This window comes from Stegostoma tigrinum, chromosome 13 (genome assembly GCF_030684315.1).
Source record: "Stegostoma tigrinum isolate sSteTig4 chromosome 13, sSteTig4.hap1, whole genome shotgun sequence".
NCBI lineage: Eukaryota > Metazoa > Chordata > Chondrichthyes > Orectolobiformes > Stegostomatidae > Stegostoma > Stegostoma tigrinum.
This window is the reverse complement of record NC_081366.1, coordinates 12317030-12340973: the sequence shown is the minus strand read 5'-3', so window position 1 is coordinate 12340973 and position 23944 is coordinate 12317030. Positions and strand designations below refer to the sequence as shown.

The 23944-nt window shown below is 48.1% G+C and overlaps 1 protein-coding gene across 1 annotated transcript in view; it reads left to right on the top strand.

Moving 5' to 3' along the window:
* Nucleotides 1-23944, top strand: part of LOC125458421 (F-BAR and double SH3 domains protein 2-like) — a 63770-nt gene that overhangs the window by 29310 nt on the left and 10516 nt on the right. The window contains exons 5-15 of the mRNA XM_059650573.1: nucleotides 2635-2779; nucleotides 5143-5279; nucleotides 6589-6652; nucleotides 8242-8370; nucleotides 11672-11794; nucleotides 14334-14429; nucleotides 15257-15376; nucleotides 15832-15936; nucleotides 17999-18157; nucleotides 20080-20214; nucleotides 23830-23913. Coding sequence (XP_059506556.1) covers nucleotides 2635-2779; nucleotides 5143-5279; nucleotides 6589-6652; nucleotides 8242-8370; nucleotides 11672-11794; nucleotides 14334-14429; nucleotides 15257-15376; nucleotides 15832-15936; nucleotides 17999-18157; nucleotides 20080-20214; nucleotides 23830-23913 — 1297 coding nt within the window. The remainder of the gene's footprint in view (nucleotides 1-2634; nucleotides 2780-5142; nucleotides 5280-6588; nucleotides 6653-8241; nucleotides 8371-11671; nucleotides 11795-14333; nucleotides 14430-15256; nucleotides 15377-15831; nucleotides 15937-17998; nucleotides 18158-20079; nucleotides 20215-23829; nucleotides 23914-23944) is intronic.

Here is a 23944-nt window from a genome sequence, read left to right as displayed (position 1 = left end):
CCTCAGTACTGACCCTCTGACAGTGTGGCGCTCCCTCAGCACTGACCCTCTGACAGTGCGACACATCTCAGTACTGACCCTTTGACAGTGTGGCACGCCCTCAGTACTGACCCTCTGACAGCGCAGCACTCCCTCAGTACTTCACTCAGAATGCTTCCCTGGATTTGCTGTTCAATGACCCATGGAGAAGTTTGAAGCAGCAGCTGTTTCTTGCTCATCACGTTGTCCAGATGTTTGGCTGCAGTGTATGTTATTTTCCGATGAAAGTCAATGGGATAGTTCAGTAATCTCAGACTGTGAGGAGATTTTGTGACTCAGCGGAGAACATTCCTGTCTCTGAATCAGAAGATGTGGGCTCTCAAACCAATGAGGGGCTGGTGATGAAACTCTCTGGCTTTTGACCCTCACATCCCAGGAAAGAAGAATAAAAAGTCCCAATCGAGGTCTGTTGGTTATGGAAGGAGTTTTCATGACCTGGTTCAATGGATTTAACAGTCAGCTTCCAAATCCTCCTTGCAGCTACTCAACAAAGAAAAGCTGTTTGTGTCTCCACAAGATACAAAATACAAAACCTCAACTGTCAAACACTCTCAGATCCTGTCTCTGTTCTTCATGGCTTATCAGATTCTGCAGTGGTACAGAGTGTCGGTTACATAGTTCTGCCACACTGCAGCTTAGACAAGGAGCCATGTTCTTTTTGTCTTAACAGTAACCTGCAGTGAGTTCTCACATTAGATAAAAAGCAACAAGCCACTAAAGGCCTAATACCTCAAAGCTGCCCTCAGTTAACTCCACATAACACTAGACACCCAGTGTGTTTGCATTTTCCAGCACTTCCTAACATGTTTCAACTCTCCTTCCGAAATGTGTATTCTGCATTTGAACAGTACCTCTCTATTGAATTGAATTTCCCTTCCTTTCTTTTCATAATTCTAGCCTCATGACCATAACATGTTCTTTCTTGTAGTGGAGAGTAGGCCACCAACAAAATTTGCAAAAATCTTTTCTCACAATCGTCTACTGTCATCCATCACCTTCTCCCTATATCCCTGACACTTAAACTCACCTGATATCCCTCGCATCCATATTCACCCCTCTCACTTGCACCCACCTCCTCTCGATGTCCCTCAATCAGTTTCACCCCCCCACCTCCTCTGATATCCCTCAATCCCACCCTCTCACCACCTCCCATGTCCCTCAATCTCACCTTCTCACCTTCTCCCAATACCCCTCAGTCTCACCCTCCCACCTTCGGATGCCCTACAATGCCACTGCATGTTGTTTTGGGTCGGTGGGATAGTGGTTACCCACAGTGGGATGAGGTAATTGTTCTCATTTGCTTTTTTGCGTCCAGGTGGTACAGCCTGAATCCATGACCTCTGAACTATTCTCAGGGACAGGAAGAATTCCACGGCTGTGTTTTCAGCACCACGTTTGCGTTCGTGAAACAGTGTCACCGTAATATTTTCTGACACTCATTGACAAAGTGTTAGCTAACTTACACCAATCACATTTAGGGTCCTACTGAGCTGGGCCGCAGGTATGTGACCAGGTGTGAAGGTCAAAACATTCTTTGTGACCGATTCTAAACTCTCCAGTGCAGAACTCTCTCTCATAGTGATCCAGGTGTGGCTTTCTCTACCCTCCTACCTTTTGTTTGTGTCATTTTTGAAATTAACCTGAGAGCCCTGGGCTATTGGATTGGCTGGAGCAGTTTCTCCAATACCGTAACCATCCCATTGAGGACCACCCCTCTGCCCCAAGCTTAATGTTCAGTATATTTTGCTTTTACCATTGTTTCCAGCATGTGTAGGTCTTTTTTGTGATCCCTATAGCCCAGAAACAGGGAATTTGGTCCACATTAGCACGGTGGCTCTCTGGTTAGCACCAGAGCCCAGGTTCAATTCGAACCTCGGGCGACTGTCTGTGTCGAGTTTGCACATTCTCCCTGTGTCTGCGTGGGTTTCCTCTGGGTGCTCCGGTTTCCTCTCACTGTCCAAAGATGGTGTGGGGTAGGTGGATTGGCCATGGGAAGTTGCCCATAGTGCCCAGGGCTGTGTATGTTAGGTGGGTTAGACATGGGAAGTACAGAGGTAGGGGAATGGGTCTGGGTGGGATGCTCTTCAGAGGGGTGGTGTGCACTTGTAGGGCCAAATGGCCTGTTTCCACACTGTAGGGAGTCTATTCTCTGTCGTTGGGTAGTCTTCGCATGTGTCTCCATCTACCCCCATTCTTCACTCAGCAGTGTATTTTTTTGACCCTTCCTTACTTCCTCAACTGTATCTACTCTCCTTAAACACCCTGTTGGAGCAAGTTCAATTTTCTGTCTGTGAAATGATATTTCTCATGCGTTTCTTTTGGATTTATTAGTGGTAATCTCATTTTTCTAACTACCAGGTTAGCTGGACTGGTTTAGCGATCTGACTGGGAACTGTGCAGGGCAGGTAGGTCCCTGATACTGAGAGTTGGCCTCTCTACAGCCCCACTGGGGCAAGTGGACACTGCTGAGGGAGGTGGGTAGAATACAGGAGGGATCGGCCATGATCTAATTCAAGAATAGAAAGGGCTGAATGGCCTCCTCCTGTTGCTGCAAGGGGCTGAACGGCCTGTTGCTGTGTTCCGCCTATTTTCTAGGACCACCTCAGCGATCTGGCGTTCCACCATTGAAGCGACGGCCCAGCTCGGCCTGGCACATGTTGTGGCGGCAGAGAATCACCGAACAGTCAATGTGGAGGCAGCGAAGACTGTGCGCTCGGCCAAGGAGCTGAGATTGAAGAAGGTGAGATGTTTGCGCCCCAGCCTAGATGAGGTTTCTGTCTCATTCTGCTCTGAGCTGCATATGGCTATTATTGACGCAGGGGATTTATGTTTGGGTGTGTAGGATGAGGTGTTATTGAACCCCGTCTGTAGCTGGCAGCCTGAATGAGAGGAAGACGGTTATTGACCCATCTCCATTTATACAGCAATTGACCCTCGTACCTCAAGAGCTACTATTTGAACTGATCCATCTTCTCTCTATATCCATGTATCTATCCCAACTAATCCCATTGCCCCACTCTGACTTCTTAGCCATCTATCAATCTCAAATCAATCCTACGTTCCTACTCTTTCTCCATTGCCCCAAATGAATCCCAAACTAATCCCCACGTTCTCCATAGTCCTGTATCAATTTAAAATTAGTCCCACTGCTCCATTCTCTCCCACAGCCCTGGATTAATCCCAGATGAAACTACTCTGTTTCTATAGTAGTGTATCAATCCCAAAACTAATCGCACTGTTTCATTTTCATCCCACAGCCCTGCATGAATCCCAGAAAAAAAACAAATGTTTACTCTCTCTGCATCAATCTTAAACTAATTCCACTGCCCCAGTCTTTGCCTTTGGGCTTGTATGAGTGCCAAATTAATCTTACTGCCCCATTCTCTCTCTTACAGATAAGTATCAATCACAAACCAATCCCACTGTTTCACTTTGATTCCAGAGCTGTACTGCTCTACTGCTGAGCGATTTTCCCATTTCTGTTTACATAGATACGTTATGTCATCAAACCACTGTAAGTGTGATTACCAACAAACAGAAATTCCTTGACTCTCAAACACAAAGAGGACGAGCACATTGTAATCCCAATGAGACCAACAGCCCAAAGAGAAATGATTCCCATAATTCCAATGAAAGAAAGCAATGGACAAAATCTGACTTAGTTGAACGACCTGGCCCAAAGTCAATGGACAATCAAGCATGTATCCATAGCCAAATGTATTTATATAGTCATAGAACTTACAGCGTGAGTTAGTCCCATTTTCCAGCATTTTGCCAATGTTCCTCTAAACCCTTCCTATTCATCTACCCATCCTGATGACTTTTAAATGTTGTAATTGTACCAGCCTCTACCACTTCCTCTGGCAGCTCATTCCATACTTGTACCACCCTCTGTATGAAAATGTTACCCTTCAGGTCCTTTTTAAACCTTTTCCCTCTCACCTTAAACCCGTGACTAATATTTCACTCAAAGGTGACATCTTCGTAAAATAGTGAAGACCACACAAATACCCAGCAATAAATTACAAGTATCTGCATCAGTTGGCACACAGATATGACATTATGTGCAATCTCACAGTCTTTACAACACTGACACTAGCACATAGGAGCTATTTTGCCCAATCGATGTAATTGGCCCTCAAGCTGCTTTCACTGGCACTCCTGTTGTACCTGGGGATCCCTGCGTAGAGTAACACTGACAAGGTGCATATCTACAAACGCCTATCTCACTCATCTCAAGCCAATTTTCTTGGTTTAACTGGTCTGGTCTTCTGAAACAAACACCTCCTTAGCATGCCTGAGCTATTCACATCTATTCACTTTTAGAATTCAGTCCCTTTTAGTTTAATTATGCATTGATCCACAGGACTTCCTTTTTCTCCGAACACCCTTCAGAAATTGTCCTCATCATGAAGAGCTTTGCTTGCTTCTCCTTACATGAGTCCTTACATGAACCCCCAAATTAGTTCACATCTCTCTTTTCTGGACTGCATGTATCAATGCAGTATCCTCAACCCTAGTCTAATGTATTGGGAATGAATTGTCCTCATGTCCAGAAATCCCAACTGCACCTCTCTCCTCTCTGTGCATGAGTCTTTTTCTAATTTAAAGTTTTAGCAGAGATCTGTAGCTCGGGTTGTGGATGAGGTTATTGACTTGCTCGCTGAGCTGGCTTGCTCTTGTTAGATGGTTCCTCACCGTGCTCGGTTATCATCATCAGTGATGCCTCTGATGAAGCGATGATGTTCTACTCTGCTCGGAATTTATACTGCCTGGTCCGTTATGGTGAGTAGTGTCATTTCTGGTTTTGATCTGCATAGTCCATTACAAACCCACGCAGAACAAAACCAGAAATGATACAACTCTCGATATCAGACCAGACAGTATAATTCCAGCAGAGCAGAGCAATATCATTTCATCGAATGCCTCACCTCATGATGTTGCCTAGCATGGTGACGAAATGACTGAACGAGAATAAGCCAGTTTAGCGAGCAAGTCAATAACCTCTTTTTTCTAATCACAGGCATTGACAAGATACAGGCCCATGACCTCTCCCAATCTCACTGGACTGAGCCCCGGCTGTATGTGTGGTTTATTTGGCAGTGTTCAGAGCAGCTGCTTAGGATCCAGTCGGAGCTGACGGAGGCGGTGAAAGAGGTGAATAAAGCGAAGAAGAAGTACTGGCAGATGCAGAGGATTGCTGAGATCACCCGGGAGAAAGCAGCTGAGGCAGATGCCAAGTAAGGAACTCACCGTGGAGTGAAACTGGCTGAAAGTCCCCAGGGTCGGGGAAAGTGGGAGACCAGATGTTCTGAAGAGTAGTTCCAGTTTCAGTTATATTTCAGTTCCTATAGCTTTCCTTCACCAATTCATACCCAACAAATATGACAGTTTCTCCATTACATGCAGGTCCCTCAGACTGGACCCTCACTGGGGTATGGTGTCCCACACGCACACTGACCCTCACTGGGCAGTTCTGAGGAAGGATCACTGGACCTGAAACGTTAACTCTTTTTTTTCTCTTCCACAGATGCTGCCAGACCTGCTGTTTTTCCAGCAACTTTGTCTTTTTTCCACTCTGACTCTCACTGGGGCACGGGGTTCCCCCCCCCACACACTGAACCTCAGTGGGGTATGGGGTCACACACACACACACACACACACACACACACACACACACACACACACACACACACACACACACACACACACACACACTGACCCTCACTGGGGTACAGGATCCCACTCACACACACACGACCTCACAGGGGTACGGGGTCTCTCTCTCACTCTCACTCACTCACTCACTCACTCACTCTCTCTCTCTCTCTCACACACACACACACACACACACACACACACACACACACACACACACACACACACACACACACACACACACACACACACACACACACAGAGACTCGTACTGGGGTAAGAGGCCACACACACACATGGACCCTCACTGGGGTATGGGGTCTCTCTCTCTTTCACACACACACACGCACTGGGGTACCTGTTCCGCAGACACTGATTCTCACTGTATTGAGTCCAACACAAAGAGACAGAAATACTGCAGTAATTATCCTGCAAACGTTCACCTCATTCTCCACATCTACCATGCTGTTGGAGATGTCAGTGTGGGGCAGAATTGCATCATGACTGAATTGGAATTTGATTGACAGCTCGTGCAAGGTCATCTTGTGGGGACACTTCAGGAAGAGATCAGCTCCAGTCTCAAACGCAATGACTTCAGACTGAAAGACTTTTTTGAGTAATGTTTGGAGTCTGGTTGTGTGCACGATATCAACTTCTCACCTTGTGTTCTGAGCCAAAACAAGTTACACCCACTCTGGAGGGGTTGTTGGGGGTGGGGTTTGAGTAGTATTGATTCCCAAATGAGTTTTGCTAAGTTTCAAGTTGACTGCGAGAGGAAATTTTCAAGTTGTATAACAAACATGATGACTCATGTTTGTGCAACAGAATCTCAAGCTTGGTACTCTGGGCTAATAATAAATTGACAGGGTGTTTCTACCTTGTCCTTTTTAGGTCAAAAAAGAGCGAATTTGGAATATTTCATTCAAAAACCAGTCTACAGAAGCTGAGTGCGAAGGTAGGAGTGCAAAATATAAAATGACATGGCACAAGAACAGGTCACGCTTATAGTACTGCTTCTGAACTCTTTCCCTATGGAAGTTTTCTCCCCCTTGAATATTTATTCAATTGATTTTGGGAAATTCCTGTTGAATCTGCTCCCACTGCCCTTTTATGCAACACATTTCAGATCACAATTCGCTGCATCTGTGCAATAAATAATCCCTTCTTGAACCTTTTGCTTCTTTGATAAGAATATAAGAAATAGGAGCAGGAGTAGGCCACCTGGCCTGTCGAGCTTCCTCTGCCATTTAATAAGATCATGACTGATCTTTTTGTGGGCTCAATTCCACTTCCCCGCTCGCCGTAACTCTTAATCCCTTTACTGTTCAAAAATCTATCTATCTTTGCCTTAAAAACATTTAATGAGGCAGCCTCAACTGCTCCTCTGGGCAGGGAACTCCAAATGATTCACAACCCATTTGGGTGAAGAAGTTCCTCCTCAACTCCAACCTAAATCAGCTCCTCCTAATTTTGAGGCTTGCTGCAGCCATGGCACACCAGGACCATTACCTCCAAACTAACCTACCCGTTGTGATGAAGGCACAGGGGTTCACAAGCTGCTTTGTAATCTCAAGTTTACACAGGTTTGTGTGGAACACACACCATAAAACAGCCTCCCTGCTTCTATCCTATCTATGTCCTTCATAATTTTATATGTTTCCGTAAGATTCTTTTAAATTGCAATGAATACAGTCTCAGTCTACTTCATCTCTCCTCATAAGCCAACCCTGTCAACTCTGGAACCATCCTAGTGAACTTCCTCCATGCCCCGTCTAGTGCCAGTAACATCCTTTCTCAAGTAAGGAGACCAAAACTGTACACAGTACTCCAGCTGTGGCCTTACCAGCACCCTATACAGCTGCAACATAACCTCTCTGTTTTTAAACTCAATCTTTTTAGCAATGAGGGACTATATTCCATTTGCCTTCTTAATTACCTGCTGTACCTGCAAACCAACTTTTTGTGATTCATGCACAAGGACACCCAGGTCCTTCTGCATAGCAGCATGCTGCAATTTTTCACCAGTTAAGTAATAGTTCATTTTGCTGTTATTCTTTCACCAATCACTTTATTCTGGCTATAGTAGGAACTGCTGATGTTGGAGTCAGAGATAACACAGAGATAACACAGCAGGCCAGGCAGCATCAGAGGAGCAGGAAAGCTGACATTTTGGGTTGGGAAAGGGTCCAGACCTGAAACGTTAACTTTCTCCCACCTCTAACGCTGCCTGGCCTGCTGTGTTCCTCCAGCTCCACACTGTATTCTGGATCCCAGTTATTGACTCTCCTGCCACTGGCTTCTCATTTACTCTATCAAAATCCTTCCTAATAATGAACACCACTCCAAAACCTTATGCCAACCCTCTCCACTTCAAAGAGCTCAAACTCAGCTTTAGAAGTCTCCCCATAATTGAGATCCCTCGTCCTTGCCACCGTTCCAGTAGACCTGCTCATCGGTTTCTCTCCCACGACCTTGGTGTCCTTGCTACAGTACAAGATCACAACAGCCCAGCTGCTGCCTGACCATGTGTGTTTTGCATTAAAGCTCTCTGCCAGATTGTCCGAGTGCAACCATCGGGTCACAGAAGCTAGGAACGAGTACCTTCTCTCGCTTGCTGCAGTCATGGCACACCAGGACCATTACCTCCAAACTGACCTGCCCGTTGTGATGAAGGTACAGGAGTTCACAAGCAGCTTTGTAATCTCAAGTTTACACAAGTTTGTGTGGAACACACACCATAAAACAGGCCACTGGACTTATCAGGCAGCTCTAACTGCTGCTTATTCTCCTCACTAGCTACTCTCACCATTAAACAACAACTTGTAAATCATCTCAATGGGAGAAGGTGCCGTTAATTCAGATGGCCAGCTTAATGCTCCAGAGACATAAAAAGAAGTTGCTGGAAATGCTTAGCAGGTCTGGCAGCATCGTGAAGCCTAATCAGAGATAATGCTTCTGAGGAAGTGTCACCGGACCCCAAACGCTAACTCTGATTTCTTTTCACAGATGCAGCCAGACCTGCTGAGCTTTCCCAGCAATTTCTGCTTTTGTTTCTGATTTACGACACCCATAGTTCGTTCGGCTTTTATTTGATGTTGTGGAGACATGGTTTCAAATCTTACCGGGGCAACTTGTGGTATTCAAATCCACTTAATAAACCTGGAAATGAAAACTTGTCTCAGTAATGGTGACCATGAAATGATCATCAATTGATCGCAAATGTCTTTTGAGGAAGGAAATTTGCCATCTTTACCCAGCCTGCCTTTCAGATCCACAATGATTCAATTCACTGACAGAAACGTAGAATGTTTTAGCACAGAAAGTGGCCTATCAATGCCTGGGCCTGTTGAATAGACGAGCTACCTGTTCTAATCCCACTTGGTCCATGGTCTGCAAGTTTACAGTACTTTAGGCACAAATCCAGGGCTTTTTTTAAAGCCGATTGGGCAATAATCATCTATGAGTGATGATAAATGCTGGCCTAGCCAGTGATGCCCACATCCCTTGAAAGTAAAAGAAAAACTTAAAACACACAGTAACCATTAACAGACCATTATATCATATCAAACACTGTGAGATATTTGGACAGATGGTCATAAATTTGGTCAATAAGAAAGTATTATGGGCAGTCACAGAAGGAGGGAATGTTTCAGCAGATTGGAGAGGTTCCCAGAGCTTGTGAACAGCCTTCGCTGGTGGAGCAATTAAAGTTGGTGGTGTGCAAGAGGCCAGAGTTGGAGGAGAGCAGAGGGCACAGAGGATTGTGGGATGGGGGGAGGTTCAAGCAGTTGGGATGTGTGAGGCCACAGAAACAGTTGTAAACTAGGATGAGAATTTTAAAATGGAGATGTGGCTCCCCATCTGGCAAATGTAAGTCGGTGAGGACAGCAGTGCGGGGGATGAGTAGAACTCAGCATGATCTCCAGCGTGGGTTTGTGGAGATTTGGTTGAATTTGATTCCAAGAATGTTAGAAGTCAAGGGGCGCACAAGAAAAACATTGACATAGTTGGGTCAAAAACCTGGATGAAATAGCAGATGAATAAAGGAAATTAGGAGCAGGAGTAGGGCCTTGAGCCTTGTTCTGTGATTCTACATACGCTGATCATCGAACCTAAAGGCTACTTCCTCTGTCATTCCCCACTTCTTTGATGCCACTTGTATCTAGAAATTCAACAATTTCTATCTTCAACATTGACTGAATTCCCACTACCCTCCTGAGTAGAAAATTACAAAGCTTCACAACTTTGAGTGAAGAAACTTTCACCTTAGTCCTAAATAGTTTTCCTTTTATTCTGAGACTATATCTCCTGGTTTTAGACTTCCTTTGTTAACATCCACCCAACACCGTTTCTGTATCCACCCTTAGTGCAGTTTAAGAATTTTGTAAACACCAATGAATATCACCCTTAATTTTTTTCTAAATTCAAGACAATACGGACCCAGTCTCCTCAATCATTCCCCAAAGGAGAGCCCTGCTTTCCTGGGAATTAGTCTGGTGAACCTCAGCTTCTCTCTTTCCATGCCAAGTGTGTTCTTTATCAGGCAAGGGAACCAAAACAGTTCCAAATAATTCAGGTGCAGCCTAACCAAAGGCTCAATGTAGTTGAAGCAAGACATCTTTATTTAGTCCTGTACGCAAACGCTCGTGTGATATGCCAATGGCTTGCTGCGCCTGCATGCTAGCTCTCAGCGACTCTTATGAATAAGGACCCTGGGTGTTTAAAGGCATTAAGGGCTTACTATCTTTCTTCAGTGTAATGCTGTGTTAGGATTTCAACCTTCCTAACTGTTTGAACGAAATTGGGCAGCACGGTGGCTTTGTGCTACCTCACAGCGAGCTGGGTTCGATTCCACCCTTGGGCGACCGTCTGTGTGGAGTTTGCACATTCTCCCCATGTCTGCATGGGTTTCTTCCGGGTGCTCTGGTTTCCTCCGACACAGTCTAAAGATGTGCGGGTCAGGGTTGATTGGCCGTGCTAAATGACCCAGAGTGTCCAGGGATGTGCAGGCTAGGTGGGTTGGTCATGGGAAATGTGGGGTTACAGGGATAGGGTAGGGGGTTTGGATCTGGATGGGGTGCTCTTGAGACAGTTGGTGTAGATTCACACCTTCCTCCTTGTGAATGAGGCCACAGTCAATAAGTGCACTTTCTACTCTGGAGCTGTGATTATCAGTTGTTAAGGGTTTTCTTGGACATTGTGAACCCTGTGTTGCAGGGATGCTTGTCACATACTGTTTGATGTTAAATGTGATGCCCTCTGGGTCATGTGAGCAAACCTTTTGTCAACTGAGATTCACGATTTGATGATACTGTGACACTTTTTTATTTATTCATTTGTGGGATGTGGGCGTCACTGGCTGGTAGCGAGCTGTCTTCTTGAGACGCTGCAGCCTGCCTGTTGCAGCTTGACTCACAGTGCCGTTAGGGAGGAAATTGCAGGATTTTGACCCAGCGACAGTGAAGGAACACCGGTATGTTTCCGAGTCAGTGGTCTGGAGGGGAACTTGAAGGTTGTGGTGTTCCCATATATCTACTGCCCTTGTCCTTCTAGATGGAAGTGTTTGTGGGTTTGGATGCTCCTGTCTGTGGATCTTTGGTGAATTTCTGCTCCAATCTGAAATTTCGTGAGATACCCATGACTGTAAACATGTGGATGCTGTGTTGTTTAGTTTGGGGCATTTATTTCCCCTGGGAAATTTAGGGTTGAACTCCTCCTGGAGACTATTCTACCTACTTTACCTCTTTGTGTGGGTAGTTTCTACTAAAACACATCTCACCACCGTATGTTCCGAAAACTGCAACTCTCCCGTCCCTGGGCCGAGACTGGAATTCCAGCATCCACTGCTCAGCTGGGAGAGAATTCCAGATTTCTGTGACCCTTTGTGTGAGGAAATGCTTCTGAAAATCACTCTTTGAATGGCCCCAGCATCAGTGTTAAAGATTGGTCACTTTGCTGCCCAATTCTTTTTCAGAACCTGGATGGGGATATATACGAGAAGCTACAGGAATACTTCACCCTCATCAGCAAGACTGAGATTGACGCTTGTCAGTCAGGACAGCAGTGGTTCCAGAATGTTCTAGAATCCTCCAGTAAGGTAGTAAGCTTTTAAAGTTTCCGTCTGACTGTTGATTGATTGATTGATTGATTTTATTGTCTCATGTATTGAAATACAGTGTAAAGCTTTGTTTATGAGCGGCACAGGCAGGTCACAGGAAGCAATGGATGTACAGATCAAAAAGACTGAGAGGCGTACAGGTTACATTATTTGAGGCTAGAGCCCGTTTGTCAGGCTGGGAAGAAGCCGTTCCTGAACCTGCTTGTGTGTGCGCTCAGGCTTCTGTATCTTCTGCCTGACCGAAGAGGTTGTAAGAGGTCATTACCAGGGTCTTTGATGATATTGGTCCCCTTTCTGCGGCAGTGAGCCGTGTAAACGGAGTCCCTGGATGGGAGGTTGGCTTCCCTGATGGTCTAGGCTGTGCGCACCACCTTCTGTAGTTTCTTACAGTCCTGGGCAGAGCAGTTGCCGTACCAGGCTGTTATACACCCAGACAGTGTATTTTCAATGGTACATCTGTAGAAGTTGGTGAGGGAGCTTATGGGCATGTCAAATTTCTGACTTCTAACAATGTGCAGATTTCTTCAATTGTGGTTTATGCCTATTTCAGAGTCATACAGGACACTTGGCCCATCAAGCCTGTGCTGGCTGTTTTCAAAGAGTGATCCAATTTAGCCCCACGCCTCAGTGCTGTACAAATACATGGCTAATAGCTAACCCACTGCTTATGATTACAGAACCACAGCATTTGTGTTATCTGCAGGATCTGAGTTCAAATCTTGTCTCGGCTGTTTGAGAATTTTAATCCACTGCGTAAATTAAGAAAAATTAAATATAGAAGTACAAAACAAATTGTGTAAGTAAATGGGAATGTGAAGCTGTTGGATTGTAAAACAATCAAACTGGTTCACAACTAGCCTTTAAAGAAACCTTTACTTGCTCTGGTCTACGTGTGACTCCAGACCCAAAGCAATGTGTTTGATTGTTAAGTGCCCTCAGAAATAGACCACTCAATCTGCATCAAACCCCCTTCCAGTATTCCAGAAGGTCCACAATCACCTTCCCAGGAAAATCTAAGTCTTACATTTACACATGGCTGATCACAACTTCAGGATATCTGAAAATGCTCAATAATTGTACACATAGGAAAGGTGCCCAAATTGTATACAATGAGTAGTGATAGTAAAACACAGTGATCAGTTAGAGATGTTAGTTGAGGAATATATATTGTCTCTGGACATGAGGGAGATCTTCTCTGCTCAGATTCAAACACTGGCCATGAGATCTGTGACATCCATCTCTTAAGGCTGAGAACGGCAGTAACACCTAAAAGATAGTAGATCCAACAATGCAGCATGGCTTTAGTACTGTCCGCCTGACAGTATAGCCCCCCCGCCCAGGGACAGTGCTGACCCTCTCCCCGTCTCCTAGGGACAGTGCTGACCCTCCCCCTTCCCGTTTCCCACAGACAGTGCTGCACCCCCCTCCCGCCCAGGGACAGTGCTGCCGCCCCCTCCTTGCCTCCTAGGGACAGTGCTACCCCTCCCCCTCCCTGTTTCCCAGGGACAGTGCTGCTGCACCCCCCTGCCCAGGGACAGAGCTGTGCCCTCCTCTCCCCAGCTCAGGCACAGTGCTGCATCCCTGCCCAGCGCCAGGCCAAGTGTTGTCACCCTACTCAGGGATAGTGCTGCTCCCCCCCTCCCCCACACAGGGACAGTGCTGCCCCCTCCCTGCACAAGGACAGTGCTGCACCCTCCTCCCCCCAGCTCAGCCACAGTGCTGTCGCCCTGCCCAGCGCCAGGCCCAGTGCTGCCCCCCCCACTACCCAGCAACAGCGCTGCCTCCCTCCCAGCGACAGTGCTGCACTCCCTCAGTACCTCACTTGGATCTTGTGTTGAAGTCTTAAGTCATTGTCTGTGGCATCTTGCCGTGCAGAAAATGGCTGCCATTTTTGTCTTGGTGGAACAGTTTCGATACACTCAGTCAACAACAACTTGTCTTTGTGTAGCTTCTTAAAGTAACAAATTATTTCCAGGCTTCACTGAACTCACTATGAAACAAGGTTTTACTACTGAGCCACAGATACTGAGTCAGGCCATCAAATCTTTGTTAGAGACCGTTGGTTTTAAGGAGTGCCTTAATGGAGGCAAAAAAGGTAGAGATGAGAGACATAAGGAGAGAATTCCAGAGCTTAGGATGTAGACATCTGAAGACACTGGCATCATTGCTGGACTGACTAAAGCCTGGGATGTGTATAAGAGACCAGAATTGGAGGGTCACAGTTGTCTCAGAGTAGCAGGGCTAAAGGAGGTGCCAGAGATGGAGAAAGGTGAGGCTATGTGAGGATTCAAACATGAGATTGAGAATTTCAAGCTTGGACTCCTGCAAGTGAGTGAGCACAGAGGCGATGAATGAATGCGACTTTGTGCATGCAGTGATGGGGCAGTATGGTTGTAGGGTTCGGGACAGGAGGCTCGCAGCAGCTGAAACATCCATGTAAATCCTGGTCCTGTGTGAACTCTTCACAATTCCTTCAGTGAGTACACAATGTGACCACCTCCCGGTGTTTCCACTGCAGATCTCCCGTGACTATGACCTTCAGTTATTCCTCCAAGAGAACCCAGTGTTTACAGAGCCCTCAGCCTTCCTTTTCCAGCCAGCTGGTTCTGATAAGGTAAGCCAATTGGGAAGGGATTGAATTAATTCCCGTTTGTTTAAGCTGCTTCGCTCCCACAGCATCCTCAAGTCAACCTTTCAACCATCCACATACCTCATCGGCTGCAGGAGATTGAGAGACAGTTCCCAGGATGTGTGCACCACCAGCAAGGTGGTATTTTGATGGGTATTTTGCCCATCCCTTGTTTCACTTAGAGAGTGAGATGAGCTGCTACCTTGAACCTACAGGCCTGCTCTTTTGGGATGGCATTGTGGGGATGATCTTCCACTTGCCTGCAATCTTTGAGGAGAACTGTGAAGCTTTGACAAGCCCTATGATGATATGAGCCACTCGCTAAACATCCAGGGTTACAGGATCAGGAGGAGGCCATTCAACTCCTTGACCCTTTCTGCCATTCAGTTAGATCGTAGGTGGGGGTCTGTCCCCTAGCTCCATTGTCCCACCATTTGTTCTGTAGCCCTTAATATCCTTACATGTCAAAAGCCTACCGTTCAGTTTTGAGTTGACTCCCACAGTGAGCAAATTTGGGAGTGGGGGCATTCCACATTCCTTCCAGCCTTTGTCTGAGGAAGTGCCCCCTGACATTACCCCTGAGTGGATTCGATCGAATTTTAAGGTAATGCCCTCCCCCGCCAAACTCTTGTCGTTGTTTTGAATCGACCCCACCCCTCCCACCCCCCAATATTCTGTTGATCAGTGATCATAATCTATAAATTGAGGAAATTCATCAGAGTAAAGGCGATATGGAAGTGATCTCCTGTGATCAGCCTCATTATCAACACAGCTAGTTACTAATTGACTCTGTGTTCTTTGTCATGTGGTAGGTTTGCCAGTTGGAAGTACAACCTGGTGACCAAGACAGAGAGTCTAGCCTGGACAAGGAGGCACGCAAGTGGGCGACTAAACTCGCAAATAACCACAAAGTCATCGCCCATGGAGAGCGGGTCAGTGAGACTCAGCATTTCTGTTCGCTGGTGTTGTTCAGTTTATTATCTGGAAGAAAATATCTTCTCTTTACAATCTCCACACGCCATCTGATCTGATCTACAATTTCTACATGCTGTTATGATCTGATTTTTGTGAGCCCTGTCCATTTTCAATGCTCTCCCCTGTCTGTAAAAGCTATACGAGTGCTCAAAAATCTCCACATGTACATGGTTACTCGTGATCTACACCATATGGTATGATTGTTGTGTGCTCTCCACACGATATGTCAAATGCCATGTGATGCCCCCACCACACGCTATGTTACCTTTTTATGATGTCCATTTGCCCACATGCTGTGTGATCTGCTGCACATAGATTCCACTGTCCTGTGCAAGTGGAGATTCTCCACAGGGTATGTGATCTGCTGTGGAATGACCATCCACGGTCTGAAACTCTTTATGCTTCCTTTCAGGTTTTACGCAATTTAGAGCAGCGAAAGAAGCTGTCTCCTGAGGAAGAGATTTCAGGCATTGAGGCCAAGATGGAGGAGGTTAAAGAGAGCATCAGGAAAGCAGAGGTGATACTGGGAGGGTCATGAATCCTACATGTCTTTCTCTGAACTTTCTGTGAAAATGAAACTAGCCAAGTAATGCTGCAGCAGAGAGCTGACCCTGTGACCCAATGGAGTGACAGCGATCATTTCCTCTGGACACTGCTCACTCCTGTGACCCAGGGAGTGACCATTACTCACTGGGCAGCGCTCACTCCTGCGATGGGGTGGGATCCACAATGGGCTATGTTGCATGATGATGAAGTAGTGGCTGTCCCATGTGCAGGGTGAGGGGATGGTGTGTCAGGTCATTGGACTCAAGCAGCTGTTGAAGGCTGTCTGTATAACGCTTGCAGCTGACCGGCTACGGGAGGCTATGCTGAGTTGCTCTTGTTCCGACCTGGCACTGATTTCAGCCCGGCCTTTCTTTCCAGCCCTCTGCACAGCACCATGTTATGAATTTGTTTATCATTCCCCTGCACCTCTCTCTCCCTCCACTCCTCTCTCCGTCCGTATCCCCTCCCCTGCCCCATCTCCCCATCACCCCTCTCCCTGCACCCCTGTCTTCCCCCCCGTACTCCCTTCCTCTGTTCTCCCCTCCCCTGCCCTGTCTCCCTCCACACTTCCCTCCCTCCATACTGCCTCCCTCCATCCTCCCCTCCCCGCCCCATCTCCCAATTAACCCTTTCCCTCGACACCCCTCTCTCTGCATCCCCCCAGCACCTCTCCCTCTGTCCTCCCGTCCCCTGCCCCATCTCCCCATCACCGTACCCCTCCACCCCATGTCCCTGCACACCGCTCTCCCTCCACCCCTCTCTGCCTCCATACCCCCTCTCTGTCCTCCCCTCCCTTGCTTCATCTCCCCATCACCCTCCTTCTGCCCCCCTCTCTGTCTGCCCTCCCAAGGTGCCCCACTGCTGCCTCTTCCTCTGCTCCTACCCACTCCACAGCCCCTCTCCCCCAACCACAGCCCCTCTCCCCCACATCTTCTGCCCAAAAGCGCCCTTGACAGGAGCCAGGTTCATACTGACACCCTGTTGTCGGGGTAGGGGGGGTTCTTTCTCCAGTTTTCACTCTCATTTTCCTCCGTGCATGGATTTTCTCTGATCCTGGTGCTGTATCAACTGTTAGACATAGGCAGATACGCAGTGCCCCTCCATATTGACTTTAAATCCTTCATATGTCTAAACTACCTCCTCCCTCACCCTGATAACAAGGTGTGGAGCTGGATGAACACAGCAGGCCAAGCAGCATCTTAGGAGCACAAAAGCTGACGTTTCGGGCCTAGACCCTTCACCCGAGACGTCAGCTTTGTGCTCCTAAGATGCTGCTTGGCCTGCTGTGTTCATCCAGCTCCACACCTTGTTTTCTCGGATTCTCCAGCTTCTACAGTTCCCGGTATCTCTCCTCCCTCACCCTGACCTGGAAAACATGTCAATTGGGAAAGTATTCATACAGTACTTGAGCTCTTGACTTCCAAATGTCAATCCACTTTTCTGCTCATTAATAGGCCTCACTTTTCACTCTTTAAATGCCTGTGGAATAGCTCTGGATTGTCCTTTTAACTTAGTTGCTCATCTCATCTCGTATTCTGCCTTTGCCTCACTTCTTTGCTTTTTCACCACATGCCTGACCCTCATTCACATCAGCATAGCTCTCTCCTGTATTATCTCTCCAATAGCTGTCAAAAGACATGTTATCTTCCTTTAACATCCTAATCTCTGTCGCTTTCACAGAGGTCTGGAATTTCATGTTTTATTTTTAAATTTTAGGGGAATAAAACCTTTGATTGCACCTGAACAGTGCCTTCAAAGTGTTCAGCTAATGTCTTCACTGTTAATCTTCATTTCAGTTTATCCAGGCCAGATCCATTCCTTGGAGTTGACGTTAATTATTCCTGCTCTGGACCGACAGCTGTGCTTTGCCAGAGCCAACCCAAGCTGTACGACAGATGGATCACTGTCACCTCAGTGCTCTCTGACTAACACCAGATCCATTTGGCCCTTCACAGGCCCAAGAAGCAGGTCTAGCATTGCCTCCTTTCTCTGAGTCAGTCCTGAACAAGTACATCGTTCTATTTCTTACGCAGACAAGCAAGATGAAGGCAGATTCACGCCTGAGCCTGCTACGTGAGGCTGGACTAGAGGTGGACATGTGGCTGGTGAGCACTATGAACCAGGCCAGTGAGGAGCTGGAGAGAGAGAGAAAGCTGAGTGAGGCTCGAGTATCAAATGGAGGCCTCCCAGAGGTGAGAGAGCTCCAGGCCACATCTTTGTAAAACCCACTCTTACTAAAACCTGTCAAAAATGTCTCTGGCAACTGCAGCAACTAACTTCAAACTTCCTCTCTCACTATTAGCAATCTCACTGTCCCTTTCTCTTCTGTGTGGAGCTGTGAGGCCTGAACGGGGCAGGGACTTCCGAAACCCGAGAGTAAAGCTGCGAGTGACACCAGCACATGGACTGACTGAAACTTTGGGGACCTTGGAGCAGCTGCCCATGCCCTCAGCTTGAAAGGAGCCCACATCTCAATCTGTTTCTCTGCAACATCTTTCTCTCTCTCTCTCTCTCTCTCTCTCTTCATTTGTGTGTCTCTCCATCTCTCCTTCTCTCCAACTTTGTGCTCATTCTCTCTCCAACTTTCTGTGTTCATTTTCTGTCTATCGCTCCTCGTGTCTCTGATTATATTTGTCTCACTTTCTCACCCTTCCTCTCTCTCAGCCTCTCTTTATCTCCATCCAACACTATTTCCACACTTGATTCCACCTCCCTCGGTCTCCAAAATCCCTCTCCAATCTCCCACCCCCCACTCTTCCTACTTCCATCTACCACCCATTCCCGCACCCCTCACCCTCTCTCCCTCACCCCTCGCTCTTATTTTTCTCCGCCCCCTCCCTTCCTTCTCTCCCCGTCTCTCTCTCTCTCCCCCCCCGCCAGTTTTCTCTCTCTATCCCTCTCTCTATCCCTCTCTCTCTCTCCCTCTCTCTATCCCTCTCTCTCTCCCTCTCTCTCTCTCCCTCTCTCTCTCCCTCCCTTCCTCCCCCTCCCCCTCCCACCTCCCCCCTCCCCCTCCCCCTCTCCCCCACCCCCTCTCCCCCTTCCTCTCCCTCTCCCTCTCTCACTCTCCCCCTCTCTCCCTCCCTCCCTCTCCCCCTCTCTCCCTCCCTCCCTCTCTCCCTCCCTCCCTCTCTCTCTCTGTGCGCCCCCCCTCTCTCTCTCCCCCATCTCTCTCCCTATCTCTCTCCCTATCTCTCTCCCTATCTCTCTCTCCCCCCTCCCCCCCCTCTCCCCCTCCCTCCCCCTCTCCCCCTCTCCCTCTCCCTATCTCCCTATCTCTCTCTCTCTCCCTATCTCTTCCTCTCTCTCCCTCCCTCCCTCCCTCTCTCCCTCCCTCTCTCTCTCTCTGTGCCCCCCCTCTCTCTCTCCATCCCTCTCTCCCTCCCTCTCTCTCTCTCTGTGCCCCCCTCTCTCTCTCTCTCCATCCCTCTCTCCCTCCCTCCCTCTCTCCCTCCCTCTCTCTCTCTGCCTCTCTCTCTCTCTCTCTCTCCCTCTCTCCCTCTCTCCCTATCTCTCTCTCTCTCTCTCTCTCTCTCATGTGCGCTGGTTCTGGTTTGTTCTGGCAATGCAGTGGCTTTGTTGCCAGGTTTGAGGAGGGGAGGGGGGGACAGCTTGGTGGGTCTGGTCCCTGCCTTGTTCGCCTCACAGGTGGCTTCAGTAGTGACACCCCGTGGCCACTCCATAAGCCAGGATCTGTAGTGGGAACAAAAGATGCACTTTGTCCTGACTCTGTCTCAATGATTTCTTTCTTTAATTCCTGTCGTTAAAATTGTACTGCATTATGGTGACTGATACACATTTCACTGTATTTTCATAAACACAAGTGACAATAAATTGCTATTTATTCTATTCTCACTTTCTCTGTTCACTTTCCTTGTTCTGTCCCTTTCTGTCTTCCTTCAACATCACATTTATTTTTGCCCCTCTTATCCCCTCCACATCTTTATGCATCTCTCCCTCTCTCTCTTTCTTTCTCTCTCACTCTCTTCAGACTCTCTCTGTCTCTTTCTCTTACCCTCTGTTTCTGTCTGGATTCCGCTCTCTGTTTGTCTGTCTCTTTTCCAATGACAGCTGTTTGCCTCAATGTTCAGCTTACTTGTTTTTATTTTCACAGTTCGATGAGTTAGATTTCACAGATTTCGAGGAATTTGATGACACCAATGAGATCTTTGATGAGGGCAGTCAGTCAAACCTGGGTGGTTCTCCCCGAATGTACCCAGTGCTCTGTAAAGTGCTCTACAGTTACCAGGTGAGGAGATCAGGCGTCCGCTAACTCCAATGCACTGTGGGTTATCCACTACTTTGACGTTCGGTGATCGTTAGTTTAATCTCATTAATCTTGAAGATGGCAGCTCATAACTCAGGCAATAGGATAGTAATTAGATAATATTCTCACTGATAGCGGTCAACTATTGGACAGGACGAGAAAGTACCTTCTCTACTCTTCTTTGAATTATCAATGTGGGAGTATATTTTACATTCAGTTCCATCAATGAGGGCAGGTGGGCTCATAGTTTAATGTAGCATTCAAATGCCAGCCTTTCCAACAGTGCAACACTCTTCCCCCCCAGGCCGTGCAACACTCTCCCCCCCCAGGCCGTGCAACACTCTTCCCCCCCAGGCCGTGCAACACTCTTCCCCCCCCAGGCCGTGCAACACTCTTCCCCCCCAGGCCGTGCAACACTCTTCCCCCCCCAGGCCGTGCAACACTCTTCCCCCCCCAGGCCGTGCAACACTCTTCCCCCCCCAGGCCGTGCAACACTCTTCCCCCCCCAGGCCGTGCAACACTCTCCCCCCCCAGGCCGTGCAACACTCTTCCCCCCCCCAGGCCGTGCAACACTCTTCCCCCCCCAGGCCGTGCAACACTCTTCCCCCCAGGCCGTGCAACACTCTTCCCCCCCCAGGGCCGTGCAACACTCTTCCCCCCCCAGGGCCGTGCAACACTCTTTCCCCCCCCAGGCCATGCAACACTCTTCCCGCACCCCCCCTCCCCCAGGCCATGCAACACTCTTTCCCCCCTCAGGCCATGCAACACTCTTCCCGCACCCCCCCTCCCCCAGGCCGTGCAACACTTTTCCCCCCCAGGCCGTGCAACACTCTCCCCCCGGTCCATGACCCCCAGGCCATGCAACACCCTTCCCCCAGTACTGACCCCCAGGCCGTGCAGCACTCTCCCCCGAGGCCGTGCAACACTCTTCCCCTAGGCTGTGCAACACTCTCCCCCAGTACTGACCCCCAGGCAGTGCCACACTCTCCCCCAGTACTGCTTCCCAGGCAGTGCCACACTCTTTCCCCAGTACTGACCCCCAGGCCGTGCAGCACTCTCCCCCCAGGCCGTGCAACACTCTCCCCCCAGGCCGTGCAACACTCTTCCCCTAGGCAGTGCAACACTCTCCCCCAGTACTGACCCCCAGGCAGTGCCACACTCTCCCCCATACTGCTCCCCAGGCAGTGCCACACTCTTCCCCCAGTACTGACCCCCAGGCCGTGCAACACTCTCCCCCAGGCCGTGCAACACTCTCCCCCCAGGCCATGCAACACTCTTCCCCTAGGCAGTGCAACACTCTCCCCCAGTACTGACCCCCAGGCAGTGCCACACTCTCCCCCAGTACTGTCCCCCAGGCAGTGCCACACTCTTCCCCCAGTACTGACCCCCAGGCCGTGCAACACTCTCCCCCAGGCCGTGCAACACTCTCCCCCCAGGCCATGCAACACTCTTCCCCTAGGCAGTGCAACACTCTCCCCCAGTACTGACCCCCAGGCAGTGCCACACTCTCCCCCAGTACTGTCCCCCAGGCAGTGCCACACTCTTCCCCCAGTACTGACCCCCAGGCCGTGCAACACTCTTCCCCAGTCAGTGCAACACTCTTCCCCCAGTACTCACCCCCAGGCATGCAATATTCTCCCCCAGTGCTTGTTGGAGGTCCATCTCGTCAGCTCCCAGACATCTCTGCAGAAGTTCCTCGGGGTAGTGTCCTAGGCCCAACCATCTTCAGCTGCTTCATCAATGACTTTCTCTCCATCAGAAGGTCAGATGTGGGAATTACATTCAGCACTGTTTGTAACTCATCCGTTACTGAAGTAGCCCAGGTACAAATGCAGCATGACCTGGACAATATCCATGCATGAGCTGACAAATACCATTTGTGTCACACACATGCCAGGCACAAGTTACCTTCTTGGACAAATGAGAATCTAGCCATTGTTCCTTGACATTCAATAGTGTTACCATCTCTGAATGTCCCACTATCAACACCCTGGGGTTACCAGTGACTCAACTAGCTACTTAAACACAATGCCTACAACAGCAGGTCAGCGGCTTGCAATTCTGCAGCAAGTAACTCAACTCCTGGCTCCCCAAAGCCCACCATCTTCAAGTTACAGGTCAGGAGTGTGATGGAATACTGTCCTCTTGCCTGGATGGGTGCAGGCCCAACAATGTTCAAGAATCTGAAAGCCATCCAGGACAAAGCAACCTGCTTGATTGGCATCACATCCAAAAGCATTCGCTTCCTCTACCTCCAATGCTGAATAACAGTAGTGTGTACCATCTACAAGGTGCACTATAGAAGTTCTCCATGGCTCCTTAGAGAGCACCTTCTAAGCTCACTGCTGATTCTATGTCGAATCATAAGGGCAGCAGATACGTGGGAACACCACCACCTACAAGTTCCTCTCCAAACCACTCACCACCCTGACTTGGAAATATTTTGCTGTTCCTTTAGTGTCATTGGGTGAGAATCCTGGAATTCCCTCCCAATGTCATTGTGGGGCAACCTACAGCCCATGGACTGCAGTGGTTTAAAAATGTAGCTCACCTTCTCAAGGGGGCAATCAGTGACAGGCAATAAATGATGGCCAGCCAATGATGCCCACATCCTATGATTGAATAAAGAAACAATTAGTGCCTACATTCGCTAATGAGCCAGATGAATGCAGAACTGATTCCCCCGGACCAGGAACACTCTGGGCTTCAGTTTTAGGTCTGTGTCCGCGTTCCTGAATTTGTCTGTGTTTGTACGAAAGGACTATGTTTCATTGGGCTGCGAACAGGATGGCCAATCAGCCAGAGTTCCTGGGCTGGCCACAAGTCAGAGAGTGTCTTGTGAGTAGTTCTCATGGACAAGAACAAGATTTGACTCCATTGTGATGCCCACATGATCTTCAGCAAGTCACCTCACCCTGCCACCCAAGTGGGGGTTAGGATTTCCCAACTGGCGATGTTTGCTGTTCTGGTAGACATTTGTTCATTTTATGCCAGTGATTTATTGCTTTGAGTCCACCTGATAGTCACACCTGTAGCTTACACTTGGAACCTCCTCATAAAGTTCAAACTTATTCCTTCCCTGTGTGCCTTCACAGGGAGTGGTTGGATGTGCTGACTGGACAGGATTTTAATCTTGTAACTCAAGAGACCATTCAACCTATTGTGCCATTGCTGGTTTTCTGAAAGCTATCCAGTTAGTCCCACTTTCCTGTTTATTCTCCTTAGCCCTGCAGCAAATTTCCTTTTCACATATTAATTGATTTCCCTTTAGAGAACCTCTATTGTTGTGATCACAGCTGATGGTGACAAGTCAAATCCCTGATGGAACTGAGCTTGATAAGTTTTGGTTTACAATGTGATTACCATCATGGTCAATTACTGTATGTGTTCACGTGAACCTGCCAGTGTACTTCTAACAAAACAAAAATCAGTTTTTTAGGAAAATATAGCTGTGATGTCAAGAATGGGATGCAGCTCTCTAGCTGGGGACTCATCAGAGTTTCCTTTTAACAGTTTAAGACATAATTTCTTTAGTTTTAAATCATTGTTTAGAATATCAATGTGTGATTCCCTGAGTGTCTTGCCTCCTGTGTACAGGCCGCACAGTCTGATGAACTGACTATCGCTCTAGAAGAGCAGCTCGAGGTGATTGAAGATGGCGACATGGAGTATTGGGTGAAGGTGAGTTCAGTGAAGATGATTCAACATAGAC